Genomic DNA, 14371 nt, shown 5'->3' with positions numbered 1-14371 from the left:
AATGTTTAACAGCTTACATACACAACCATGTCCAACTTCAGCCCCCCAAAATGCAAGCACCTATAATACAGTGCATTTTTTTGTGCAAATCAACATGCTCAACATTCTTTTGTGTTTCAAAGACGTCATTATTTTACTTTGTTACACAATCAGATGGTAAAAGCAGGTAATTTCTAACTTCAATAAGCAGGTTCTTTGCAATGATGGGGCTTTAATCCTGATTGAAATTCTTCACAAATACTATTTCTCTGGTTCAGAAGACACTATTGTTCTGATATTTAGACATTAAATTGTATTACAAAGATTGTTTCGTTTTGATCTGCTGTGGTCTCTCGCTTGCATCTGTGAGTGTTTTGGTTTCAGGTTTGGTCGATTGGGGAGTTGTAAATCCACTTGGCAGCAATGGGTTATTCCAAAATTTTAACAAACATATTCTGCGTGCTCCCTGACAAAAGTATGAGATTGAGATCAGTCTGTAATTTTTTAATTAAGGGTTCAACTGCCAACTGGGTTTAAGATGGCTTTGATGGTTAAATGGGTTTTGATGCTTTACATGTATAAATGATTGGATGTCTGTTGGTTTGTGCCATTAAACTGGGGTTAACTATTTTGTTTCCTCTTTTTTCGCCTTAGACCTGATGGCACTGAAAGAGGAGAGTGAAATACTGAAGGAAATGGAAGAGAAAGATCAATATAACAATCATCATTATTTCATTGCTGGAGAAAATTCCTCACGAAATATAGCGCAAAAGACAGGGACTATAAGTCCTTTCAGCTACAAACTGTGTGGAAACAGATTCAATCAAAAAGGACACCTTGAAGACCACATGAAAATTCACACTGAGAAGCCTTACACATGTCCTCAGTGTGGAAAGTGTTTCAATCAAAAAGGACACCTTGAAGACCACATGAGAATTCACACTGGAGAGAAGCCTTTCACCTGCCAACAATGTGGGAAAAGTTTCAACCAAAAAGGAATCCTTAACAGGCACATGAGAATTCACAATAAAGAGAAACCTTACACTTGCCAAATGTGTGTAAAAAGTTTCAACCAAAAAGGAGTCCTTAACAGGCACATGAAAATTCACACTGGAGAGAAGCCTTTTACATACTCTCAGTGTGGAAAGACTACTGCTCAAAACAGGAACCTTAAAGTTCACAAGAGAGTTAACGCTGGAGAGAGCCCTTACACTTGCCCACAGTTTGGGAAGAGTTTTGATCAACATGTACACCTTAAAGTCCACACTGGAGAGAAACCTAACACCTGCCAACAGTGTGGAAAAAGTTTCACCCGAAAAGGAAACCTTAATTACCACATGAGAATTCACACTGGAGAGAAGCCTTTCACCTGCCTAAGGTGTGGAAAAGGTTTCAACCAAAAAGGAATCCTTAACAGGCATATGAGAATTCACTCTGGAGAGAAGTCTTATAGATGCCCTCAGTGTGGGAAGAGTTTTGATCAACATGTACACCTTAAAGTCCACATGAAAATCCACTCTGGAGAGAAGCCTTACACCTGCCAACAGTGTGGAAAAAGTTTCACCCGAAAAGGAAACCTTAATTACCACATGAAAATTCACACTGGAGAGAAGCCTTTCACCTGCCTAAGGTGTGGAAAAGGTTTCAACCAAAAAGGAATCCTTAACAGGCATATGAGAATCCACTCTGGAGAGAAGCCTTATACATGCCCTCAGTGTGGGAAGAGTTTTGATCAACATGTACACCTTAAAGTCCACATGAGAATCCACACTGGAGAGAAGCCTAACACCTGCCAACAGTGTGGAAAAAGTTTCACCCGAAAAAGAAACCTTAAATACCACATGAGAATTCACACTGGAGAGAGCCCTTTTACCTGCCAACAGTGTGGAAAAAGTTTCAACCAAAAAGGAAACCTTAATTACCACATGAGAATTCACACTGGAGAGAAGCCTTTCACCTGCCAACAGTGTGGAAAAAGTTTCAATCATAAAGGAATCCTAAACAGGCACATGAGAATTCACACTGGAGAGAAGCCTTATACATGCCTTCAGTGTGGAAATAGTTTTTATCAACATGTACACCTTAAAGTCCACATGAGAATCCACACTGGAGAGAAGCCTTACACCTGCCAAAAGTGTGGAAAAAGTTTCACCCGGCAAAGAAACCTTAATTACCACATGAGAATTCACACTGAATGATTTTTACAATATTTACACTTAACAGATATTAAATACGTCAGGCTATAAATATAAATACTCCATCATCATGGAGCTTTAACTAGTAGTAAAGAGGAAGACATTATCGGTTCACGTGCTGCTTGAATTGTTGCACTACAGCGATCTGTCACCACACATTAAAGAGCCACACTTTTTTTTTTTAATTAGTGATAAAATTGACAGAATTTGAAAGCTGAGATTTTGATTACATTTAATCATTTAGCAGATGCTTTTACCCAAAGCGACTTACAAATGAGGAGAGCAATAGAAGCAATCAAATTAGCAATAGGGCAACAATATGCAATAGGATTTTTTTCATAATAGATCTGTAATAGGAAATGATTAGTATTGAGTCAAATGTTGGCAAAAAAGATGCATCTTTAGCAGTTTCTTGATAATTGCTAGAGACTCAGCAGCACGGGTTGAGTTAGACAGGTCATTCCACCACCACCGGTCCATGAAAGTGATTTTTTGCCTCTTTGAGATGGCACCACAAGGCACCGTTCACTTGCAGAGCGCAAGCTTCTGGAAGGGACCTAGGTCTAGGTAATGCGTTTAGGTATAGAGGTGCAGAGCCAGTGGTTGTTCTGTAGGCAAACATCAATGCCTTGAATTTGATGCAAGCGGCAACTGGCAACCAGTGCAATTTTATGAGGAGAGGCGTGACGTACGCTCTCTTCAACTCATTAAAACCCACTCTTGCTGTAGCATACTGGATCAGTTGCAGAAGTTTGACAGTACATGCTGGAAGGCGTGCCAAGAGAGCATTACAATAGGCCTGGTCTGGATATAACAAGAGCTTGGACTTGTGTAGTTGTGTAGCATGCTCCGATAGGAAGAGCCTGATCCTCCTAATGTTGTATAAGGCAAATCTACAGGACCGGGCAGTTCTAGCAATGTGGTCTTTGAAGTTCAACTGATCATCGATCACAACTCCAAGGTTCCTGGGTGTCCTGGATAGAGCTATGGTTGATGAACCGAGCTGAATGGAGAAATTGTGGTGTAGTGTTGGGTTGGCCGAGACCACAAGCAGCTCTGTCTTCGCAAGGTTTAGTTGAAGGTGGTGGTCCTTCATCCAGCAAGAAATGTCTGTCAGGCAGGCTGAGATGTGAGCAGCAACTGTCGGATCCCCTAGTTGGAATGAGAGGTAGAGTTGTGTGTCATCAGCACAGCAGTTACAGGAAAAACCAGCAACTAAAAAACATTTCTAAATGACAGATCCTAGTGATGACATGTAGATGGAGAGGAGAAGTGGTCCCAGCACTGAGCCCTGAGGCACCCCAGTAGCTGGAGTGGGGCTCCTGCGATGCCCTTTGTCTTGAGGGTTGACAGGAGGATCTGGTGGTTAACTGTGTCAAAAGCAGGAGACAGATCCAGCAGGAGGAGCACTGAAGATTTGGAAGTTGCCCTTGCCAGTCTCAGAACTTCAATAACCGAGAGCAGGGCAGTCTTAGTTGAGTGTCTGCTTTTGGGACCAGACTGGTTGTTGTCCAGGAGGTTGTTCTGTGCAAGAAAGGAAGAGACTTGGTTGAAAACAACTCGTTCAAGACTTTTAGCAATGAATGGAAGAAGGCATAAAGTGCTGGATTTAGAGGGAGTTTCTTAAGCAGTGGGATTACCCGAGCCTGCTAAAATGCTGTGGGAAAGGTACCAGTGTGAAGAGGGTGTTGATGATCTGAGTGAGTGCGTGTACAACTGAGGAAGAAAAGGCTTGAAAGAGATGAGTGGGGATAGGATCAAGCGGCCAGGTAGCAGGGTGATTGGAAATAGTTTGGAGACCTCTGCCTCTGAGAGTCGCGAGAATGTGTGTGTTAGCTGTTAAGATGTGCATGTCAAATTGTGGTGTTGAAAATTGGCCGCTTAAGGTGGTGGTTTTATTTATGAAGAATGTGGCAAAGTCATCATCTGTAAGGGTTGATGGAGTAGGAGGAGGACGGTTAAAAAGAGAGAAGGTTTTGAAAAGCATGCGATAATCAGAACAATTGTTAATTTTAAGATAGTAAGTCATTTTAGCAGTAGAGATATTAGCAGAGAAGGAAGAGAGGAGGGATTTATAAAGACCAAGGTCAGTAGGATCTTTCGATTTGCGCCACTTCCTTTCTGCACCCCTGAGTTTAAAGATGTTCACAGAGAACATCAGATAACCAGGGGGCAGAGGGTGTGGCGCGCGCGGGCTGGCCTGGAGGAAAGGGTGCAGACGTTGTCCAAGCAGGATGTTAAAGTGGAGAAAAGATTATCAGTTGCACTGTTAGTCTCTAGTGTTGAGAGCTGATCAGGGGGAGGAAGTGTGGATGAGACCAGAGAGGATAGGTGAGAGTGAGCGTAGGTTTTGCCGAAAGGTGACCCGTGGAGGAGTGTGTGTTGTGTTCTGAGGCAGATGACCCGTGGAGGGGTGTGTGTTGTGTTATGAGGCAGGTTGAGGTTGAGAGTAAGGAGGAAGTGATCTGAATCCCTAATAGTAGGGATTTGGAAGCACGTAGTGAAAACAGGTAACTAATACAAACAGATGATACCACGCTGTATAAAAGTAAAGAAAACAATACTCAAGAGCCTTGTCCTTGCTCGGTGGAGTCGGGCAGGTAGAGTCGCCGGTCTTTACACTCTTCGGTCTTCACACGATGAGGGCTTCACACGAAGGCTGCTGCGGTATACTAATCGATTATATACTGGCCAACAAAAATGTTGTTATTGAATTCAACTGGCCACACCACACTACTGGAGCTGTTTACAAACGAGAGCAAACGCGACTACAGCACGTGAACACAGTAAACAAACAATTTTTCCTAGTAACGACAACTGCACTAAAATCAAATAAGATTAAGACAAACCACTAACCATTCATGTCTCCTCCTGTTGATCAGACTGTTGGACTGTTCTTTACTAAGTTTTTAATTAAGTTCACATCTCCCTCAGTTTAAATGTAAATGTCTGTGTCATGTAAACATGGTTTTTTTAAACATCGTTATGAATTTTATTGCAATAGATTCTTGACCTATGTAGCTGCCTTTACATACTTTGATGTCATATGTAAATGTTATGAATTTGCAGTATATTTGTAAAAAGAATGGTTTTCATAATCTTACTGTCTTCAGAATATGATTTGCAAATTAATGGTAGTGTACATAATTCACTTGACAACTTGAAATACATTTGAAAGTGGTATTATACATATGTATATGTATTATATTAAACTTTTTTTAAACTACCAAGACAAAATATATTTACTGTCCGTATAAAACATATTAAAAAAAAAGGTTGCTGTTTGAATTTAAATAGGTAAATACTTAGGTGTCTATGATTTTATCATTGTTGCAGTGATTATTATGTTTCTAGCATGTTAGATGTTTGGCAACAGTTATTTTAACCCTTACTGATGTGAGCTTTTCATTTCTTAAACAACCATATAAGAAGACGTTTCATGGCCAAATTTCCAGATGACAATGCCAAGATTAATCAGGCTCAAATATTTGAAGAGTGGTTCAGGGAGCATAAAGAAAACTGAGTCCTGACCTTAGCCTCAGTGAAAGTCTTCTGGAGGAGACTTTACAGAGTGCTCGACTCTTGCATTGTCAATTCAAGATCTTGAACAAAAATTGATGCACCTCTTGATGGAAATAAATGTTGTGATGTTGCATAAGGCAGTACAATGAAATATTAGTGTGTGCAACATGTATACATATACAGGACTGGAAATGGCTGAGATTCACTGGGGGTTCTCTATTCTGGAAGATCATTTTATTATTTCAGTCAGTACCACATTTGAGAATAATACATTTATTGGCAATTATTGGATTTGGCGAAAGGTTTAGGATCTAAGGAGCTCAGCTGCCATATTAGACAGTTTGATGGATACATCCTTGAGACATAAATCCTCCTAGCCTGACAATATCCAAATGTTTCTGAGCTACATACACAGTGCAGAAAGAGATACAATAATTGCAAATAAAGATAGTGAACAATAGTAGTCCAGTCAAAATACACTCTATTATGGAGATGTTAGGAGGTGAAGGGGTGGAGGTGGTGCAGATGTCTGAGTACACACTGAGAGGCATGCGTTTTGAGTAGGCTTAAATACTGTAGTTGACTAGAGTAGGTGGAGGAACAGATCAGCTGATAGTGTTAGTGATCTGCGGTCTGCCTGATATATGTTTTAATTCCATTAGATCACTGAAGCTTTTTTTTTTTTTTTTTTTTACTTTCAATGACTTCTCAGATGTATATAAATATAAAATGTTCTTTAATCTATAATAACATTAAACATATTTCATGTATCTTCCAAACAATGTTTTCTTCAGTAACAAGACAGGCACATGAAAGGTCAACGAACAACATGAATTGAGTTGTGCATGGCACAAAAAAAGTTAATTCAACAGAATCTCTGCTTTGGGATAATTATCTTTTTAATTTTGGCCAAATTAAAGATACATCATGTAGGAATCTGCATATGTGGTGGATGCAGAATATAACAGGTCACAAACCTTTAAATGTATTTGTCCTCAGGTTATAGAAAACTGCAGAATGTTTTATATGGTTCCTCTCAGTTTACTGCTTTGAAAATTAACAAGTATTAACCCTCTGGGGTCTTCTGTGTTTTTGGGGTCCTTGAGATGTTTTGACATATAAACATATTAATGGCAAAGGTGTCATTACACTCTATTCAGCACAAACAGGGCTACCATAATATATGAGCAACATGTTTTTTTTTTTTTTGAGAGAATAATGTTTATGCATGGTTATTGAAAAAAACAAGGCCACAAAACATACTAAATATGTGTCCACAATACTTTTGACTAATGGATGTTGTTGCCTAGAGTTTTTGCTTAAAAATGATCTGAAAATCATCCTGCCTAATCATAAAAAAAAGCTGATTTAAATTTTGCAAAACACTTTTTGTTTGGAAAGGCAATATGCATGTGGGCGTCAATGATCAGGTTCACACCTGAGAAGACAATGACCTGCATTATGAGCTGCATAATGAGCCTTTCATTCAAGTGTGTCACACAAGAAAGAATGCTCCTCACATTATAATTTTGATGATTATGGCTTACAGCTTATGAAACCCACGAAATCAAAATCACAGAAAATTAGAATATTACATGAAATCATACAGTGATACCATGGTCATTGAACCAGGTTTTGGTTATTTTGGCAGTGTGGGCAGGTGCAAATCCTGCTGGAAAATGAAGGAAGCATCTCCATAAAGCTTGTCTGCTGAAGGAAGCATGAAGTGCTCTGGAAATGTCCTGGTAGACGGCTGCATTGACTCTGGATTTAATAAAGCACAGTGGACTCTTTTCTGATGAGAGCAAATTTTGCATCTCATTTGGAAACCAAGGTCCCAGAGTCTGGAGGAAGAGAGGCACACAATCCAAGATGATTGAAGTCCAGTGTGAATTTTCCACAGTCTGTGTTGGTTTGGGGAGCCATGTCATCGGCTGGTGTTGGTCCACTGTGCTGTCCACTCAACGCAGCCGTCTACCAGGACATGTTCAGAGCACGTCATGCTTCCTTCATTTTCCAGCAGGATTTGCACCTGCCCACACTGCCAAAAGAACCAAATGGTTCAATGACCATGGTATCACTGTGTAATTACTGTGTGATTTCATGTAATATTCTAATTTTCTGGGATTTTGATTTCGTGGGTTTCATAAGCTGTAAGGCATAATCATTAAAATTATAACAAATAAAGGCTTGAAATATCTCACTTTGCATGTAATGAGTCTATATAATATATTAGTTTCACCTGTTAAGTTGAATTCTTGAAATAAATCAACTTTTTGATGATATTCTAATTTTATGACCAGCACCTGTATATATATGTGTGTGTCAAGTCAAGTATATTTGTATAGCGCTTTTCACAATACAGATTGTATCAAAGCAGCTTCACAGTATTAAATTAAAATAATACAACAAGGTTTGTTTCTAGTGGAATTTATTGATGATAAAATTAAATTAAATATCCCCAAAATATCCCCAACTGAGCAAGCCAAAGGCAACAGTGGCAAGGAACTGAAAAACTCCATCAAGTGACCTAATGGTGTCCTAAAACTCCACCAAATCGTGTGTGTGTGTGTGTATATAAAATCAAAATATAAATGAAAGTCAAAAGCAGATTTTTAGTACATAGTCATACCTGGAAACAAATCCTGTTAAAATAGGCTATATGGGCCAGTCTACAGAATTGGTTCAAAGTTAGAGTTGGAAACATCTTGATTTTTTTTTTTTTAGGGGTTCAAGCACGAAGTGCTGAAACGTACTTGGTTACTTACGTAACCTCGGTTCCCTTAGAGATAAGGGAACGAGTACTGCGTTGAGAACGCAATGGGAAAACTCCTTTTCTCGAGAATATTGAAGCCTTTATTTTAAAACGCATTGCTGCAGCATAAGCGAGAGCATCAAGCTCGCGCGAGCTAGCTGATAGGCTGTGCTGCAGGCAACTGCACGAACCAATGGCGAGAGAGCAGAGGCGCGCGAACCAATCAGAGAGCTTGGCGCCCTGCCATACTCGAGCGCGCCAAATAGGGCGTGGCAGGAGAGTATAAATATAGAGAAATCTCGCCATAAAACAGGTCTAATCGACTGAACGAAAATACCTGATGTTCGAGAATAGCACGGCAGGGCAACGCAGTACTCGTTCCCTTATCTCTAAGGGAACCGAGGTTACGTAAGTAACCAAGTACGTTCCCTTACGAGAACGTTCTCTCGTACTGCGTTGAAAACGCAATGGGAACCCTTTTTAAAACGCCGTGCTAAGTCTCGTGGCTACTCTAATCCAGGAATCCCGGGATAGGAAAGTAGCCAGAATACCACAGACCAGAACATCGGGCCTAAAGATATATATTGTGTACATAGACTAGGGCAAAAAAGGCCAGCCTATGTAAAGTTCCCTTACAACTTAGAGAATTAACCTGGATCCAGAGAGCCAGGGTTAGATGGAGAGAACTCGTGCTTGTAAAGCAGGGACCTCTAAGTTATAAAATCTTGCAAATGTGGACGGAGCTGACCAGCCTGCCGCCGCACAAATGTCTTCAATAGGGACACCACTAGTCCAAGCCCACGAGGAGGCGATGCCTCTCGTAGAGTGAGCCCTGACACCTATGGGGCAGGAGAGGCCCAGTGAGGTGTATGCTAGAGCAATAGCATCAACTATCCATCTGGATAGCGTGAGTTTCGTGACCGGCAACCCCTTGGTTCGGCCCCCGAAACAGACAAAGAGCTGTTCAGACTGTCTAAATGAGGCTGAACGCTCCAAGTAAATTCTCAACGCTCTAACAGGGCAGAGCGTGTGAGCATCACTGTCTTCCCCCGAAGCTGGGAGAGCTGACAGCGAAATTACCTGTGCTCTGAACGGAGTAGAGAGCACTTTAGGCACATAACCGTGTCTTGGCTTTAAAAGGACTTTAGAGTCGTTAGGGCCAAACTCAAGACAGGAAGCGCTTATGGAAAGCGCATGTAAATCCCCCACTCTTTTGACTGACGCAAGTGCCAGTAAAAGAGCGGTTTTCAGGGAAAGGGACTTTAAGTCCGTAGAACCAGTGAAAGATCCCAGGCCGGCACTGAGGGCGGCCGAGGCGGGTTGAGCCTCCTAGCTCCTTTAAGGAAGCGAACAATAAGGTCGCATTTTCCCAAGGAAGAGCCAGCCACCAAAACGTGAAAAGCCGCGATGGCTGCCACGTATACTTTGAGTGTGGACGGGGAACGTCCCGCGTCCAGCATCTCTTGGAGAAATGAAAGAACCATTGGCACTTCACAAGTGTACGGGTCGAGGTTTCGAGCCTGACACCAGCTGGAAAACACTGACCATTTAAGGTGGTAGAGACGTCTAGTAGACGGAGCTCTAGCCTCCAGAATAGTATTCAGGACGCCCTCTGGGAGGTCCTGGGGTAGCCGTTGAGTGGCCAAGCATGGAGGGCCCACAAGTCGGGACGGGGGTGCCAGATCCTTCTGTTCGCTTGAGCCAATAAGTCGCTCCTCAGAGGAATTGGCCAAGGGTCTGAAACAGACAGCTGCATCAACTCTGGGAACCAAGATTGGGACCGCCAGAGAGGAGCTATCAAGAGGATCGCACACCCCGTGTTCCTGATCCGTTCGATGACCTGAGGTAACATCGAGACCGGAGGAAACGCGTAAAGGGGACGATTGGGCCAGTCGTGGGCCAGCGCGTCCTTTTTCTTCGAGAAGAAGATTGGGCAGTGACAGTTGTCTTCTGAGGCGAAGAGGTCTACCTCTGCCTGCCCGAAGACTTCCCATAATAGGAGAACTGTCTGGGGGTGGAGTGACCATTCCTCTGGGGGAACGTTGCCCCGAGAGAGCATGTCTGCTCCTATGTTCAACGTGCCCGGCACGTGAGCTGCTCTGAGCGAGCGCAGATTGGTCTGAGCCCAAAGTAGCAGCTGAGTAGCTATGGCGAACAGATTGCGGGATCTGAGGCCGCCCTGGCGATTTATGTAGGACACCACTGACATGTTGTCCGTCCGGACCAAGACATGGTGTCCTGCCAGGTGTGGAAGGAAGGATTTTAGGGCTAGAAAAACTGCTCTCATCTCGAGGCAGTTTATGTGTAGGCGTTTCTCCGAGCTCGACCAGAGGCCGGAGGCAGGCCTGCCCTCGTACAGGGCTCCCCAACCTGAGTTGGAGGCGTCTGTCGAAATGACCCTCCTTTCTGAGACCACTCCCATGCTTACGCCCTGCTGATACCAGCTGGCGTTCATCCAGGGGGCCAGTGCTAGAATGCAATGCTGGTCCACCCTGATACTCAAGATACCTGAACGCCAAGCGTGAGGGGGTACCTGAGGTGCTAGCCACAGCTGAAGAGGACGCATGCGCAGTAGGCCTAGTTGGAGTACTGAAGCTGCCGAAGCCATAAGGCCCAAAATCCTCTGATACGTTCGAAGGGGTACATAAGCGCCCTTCGTGAACGATGCGGCGAGCCGCTGAATCGAGAGAGCACGGGTTGATGTGGGCCATGCTCTCATAAGTATGGAGTCTAGAACTGTTCCCAGGAACGTGATACGTTGACTGGGCGACAGAATACTCTTGGAGAAGTTCACTCTGAGCCCCAGGCATTCCAGATGACTGAGAAGCCAGGCTTTGTGAGTATTGGACTCCGCCTCTGACTGAGTCAAAATGAGCCAGTCGTCGAGGTAGTTCAGGATGCGCATTCCCCGCTGTCTCAGGGGGGAGAGAGCCGCATCCATGCATTTCGTGAACGTACGAGGTGCCAGTGCCAGTCCAAAAGGTAGAACTGTGTACTGGTATGTCTGCCCCTCGAAGGCGAATCTCAAGAATGGCCTGTGGTGGGGGTTCACTTGGATGTGAAAGTACGCGTCTTTTAGATCCACTGAGAAGAACCAATCGCCTGGGCGAATTTGCGCCAGGATGTGTTTGGTTGTAAGCATTCTGAACGGCCGTGACATGAGGGCTTTGTTCAGATGTCTGAGATCTAAAATGGGTCTTAAGCCGCCGTCCTTCTTCGGAACGAGGAAGTAACGGCTGTAAAACCCTGACTTGCTTAGTGCGGCGGGAACTCTCTCGATAGCCCCCTTTGCCAGCAGACCCTGTACTTCGGTGCGGAGGACGTGAGACAATGTGCTCCTTACCGAAGTTTGAATAACAGCTCGAAAGCGTGGTGGTCTGCGGGAGAACTGAAGCGAGTAACCGCGCTTTATAATGTTCATTACCCACTCTGAGACTCCGGGTATGGCCTGCCATGCCAGAGCCCGATGAACCAGAGGTATGATCATATCTGAAGACTGAGCGCCTGGAGACGGGGGCTCGACTAGACATGAAAGTGAAATTTTGCTCGATTTGTGCTTTTTGTGGGTCGCTGTTAAAACAGCGTTTGTGTGCAGAGGTGCATGACGAATAACAGGCCCTATTTCTGCATTTAAAACCACTCCAGCCGCCTGAACTGAAGAGGGGGCTGTGAGAAGCGTTCGAGCGATCTTCGGGGCTGGTCCGGCCGCGGCGGGACATGAACCCCTCTTCCTGTCGGTTAGGACGGCTTCTTAGGCTCGTGGTCGAGCGTGAGCTTCGGCCTGGGCCCCTGGCGCTTGGGGAACGGGTACCGTTTTGCCGGCTTTAGGTGCTGACCGGTTTCAGCCGCTGGGCGGGGCTGGCGAACCTGAGGCACTGATTTTTCTGGCCGCGGCGCGCTCTTGGGACGCCGTGAAGCCGAACTGGAGCGTTTAGGAAGAAAGTGCTTCATAGCACTTGAAGCCTTCTGTGCTTCAGTGAAACGCTCCGCGAAGCCGTTAACGGATGGGCCGAAGAGACCAGAAGTGGAGATCGGAGAATCCAAGAAGGCGGTTCTATCTGCGTCCTTGATTTCCGTCAAGTTGAGCCACAGGTGGCGCTCAAGCACAATCAAACTGGCCATGCTGCGGCCGAGGGCTTGTGCGGTGGTCTTTGTGGCCCGAAGCGCCAAATCTGAAGCACTACGGAGGTCTTTCAGGGTGTCCGGGAAAGGGCCTGACTCGTCCATAGAGCGGAGGAGCTTAGCTTGGAACGCCTGAAGTGTAGCCATGGCGTGAATCCCCGAAGCAGCCTGGCCAGCGGCGGTGTAGGCGCGGGCGGCCATAGCTGAGGTAGCCCTGCAAGGCTTAGAAGGCAGCGCCATTTTAGACCTCCAACTTCCTGCAGTGGGAGGGCACAAATGAACGGCGACCGCTTCCTCGATGGGGGGAAGAGACACGTAGCCCTTCTCTTCAGCGCCGTCGACAGAGGAGAGAGTATGAGAAGCTGAAGAGCGCGTTCGCGCTGAAAAGGGCGCGCGCCAGCTTTTAGTGAGCTCCTCGTGAACCTCCGGCAGAAAAGGGGCGGCGCGCTGACGGGGGGCCTGTTGGCGGCCCGGCAGGTACCACTCGTCGAGGCGGCCTCTCGTAGGTTCAGCTGGGGAAAGCCAGTTGAGTCCTAGTTCGTCGACAGCGCGAGACATGACACGGAAAAGTTCGGCGTCAATGCTCGCACGTGCGTCAGGACGATCACACAGAGAGGAGGGGGTGGGGTCCGCAGAGCCCGACCATTCCTCGCTCTCAGATGCCGCCACAGAAACTGCGTCATCATCCTCCGCGGATCCGCCAAAGGAAACGAGTCCCGCCGCTTCGAGAGAGGGGCGTTGATCGCTCCTCGCGAACAGAACCGGAGATGGGGGGGAGGGCGAAGCACGCGGGGAGAGACCCGGCGTGAGCTCTTCAACCTCACCGCTTTCAGGGATCCTCTGATCTCGTCGCTTCTTCCTACGGGGCTCGTGGGGCGCCGAAGACGGAAGTGAAGCGGGTTCACCCTCTGAAGTAGCGAGGGTGAGACGTGACCGGAGAACCGCCATGGTCATGCTGTCACAGTGTGGACAGCCGCCTTTAGTGAGCGCTGACTCGGTGTGCTCAGGACCGAGGCAGACAGCACACAGTGTGTGTCTATCAGACACATGCAGGGAAACCCCGCAGGAATCACAAACAGGCATTTGAATCAACGCCGTTTGCGCGCTGTGAAAACAGCGATTTGCTCTTTTTGAGATAGCAAAAAAAGGATACTCGTCGGATGCCACAGGGAAACGCTCAGCCGGCGATGCAAAGAAGATCTGCCAAGATGCGAAGCTGTTCCGCTGAAGGGCTTTTCCACGACGAGCGGCTTCTCTCTGGAGATTTCAGCGAAGAGGTGAGTCTCGAAGCTGAAGGAGATTAGATCTGTTTTATGGCGAGATTTCTCTATATTTATACTCTCCTGCCACGCCCTATTTGGCGCGCTCGAGTATGGCAGGGCGCCAAGCTCTCTGATTGGTTCGCGCGCCTCTGCTCTCTCGCCATTGGTTCGTGCAGTTGCCTGCAGCACAGCCTATCAGCTAGCTCGCGCGAGCTTGATGCTCTCGCTTATGCTGCAGCAATGCGTTTTAAAATAAAGGCTTCAATATTCTCGAGAAAAGGAGTTTTCCCATTGCGTTCTCAACGCAGTACGAGAGAACGTTCTCGTAAGGGAACCCTATTGTAATTGTACTGATTTTTATTATTATTATTATTATTCTGCCGTAAAACGCATCTTGCAGCCCAAACCGTAAGTGCTGGAACCTTGAAACTTTGCCAGATGGTAGTACAAAAATTGAGGAGAGGTTATCAAAATATGACCCCGATTGGCCCATAGGTGGCTCTATAATGACCAAATTTACTAAATTGCTCATAACT

General features: G+C 45.4%; 2 protein-coding genes across 3 annotated transcripts in view; one reads left to right on the top strand and one right to left on the bottom strand.

The window, feature by feature from the left end:
• Positions 1-7269, top strand: part of LOC307151141 (uncharacterized protein) — a 54858-nt gene extending 47589 nt beyond the window's left edge. For both annotated transcript variants that reach the window (XM_079858998.1, XM_079858999.1), the window contains exon 3: positions 634-7269. In XM_079858998.1, coding sequence (XP_079715124.1) covers positions 634-2177 — 1544 coding nt within the window. In that variant the 3' untranslated portion in view covers positions 2178-7269. The remainder of the gene's footprint in view (positions 1-633) is intronic.
• A 6481-nt stretch (positions 7270-13750) lies between these two features.
• The window catches only part of LOC307151292 (solute carrier organic anion transporter family member 2B1-like), a gene marked incomplete at its 3' end in the record, with an annotated part of 29264 nt that continues 28643 nt past the window's right edge, over positions 13751-14371 (bottom strand). Inside the window, exon 10 of the mRNA XM_079859244.1 lies at positions 13751-13863. Within this exon, the coding sequence (XP_079715370.1) occupies positions 13751-13863 (113 nt within the window). The remainder of the gene's footprint in view (positions 13864-14371) is intronic.

This window comes from Squalius cephalus (genome assembly GCF_949319135.1).
Source record: "Squalius cephalus genome assembly, chromosome: 23".
NCBI classification, from domain to species: Eukaryota; Metazoa; Chordata; class Actinopteri; order Cypriniformes; family Leuciscidae; genus Squalius; species Squalius cephalus.
The sequence above is the reverse complement of the archived record's forward strand: the minus strand, read 5'-3'. Positions and strand labels throughout refer to the sequence as shown.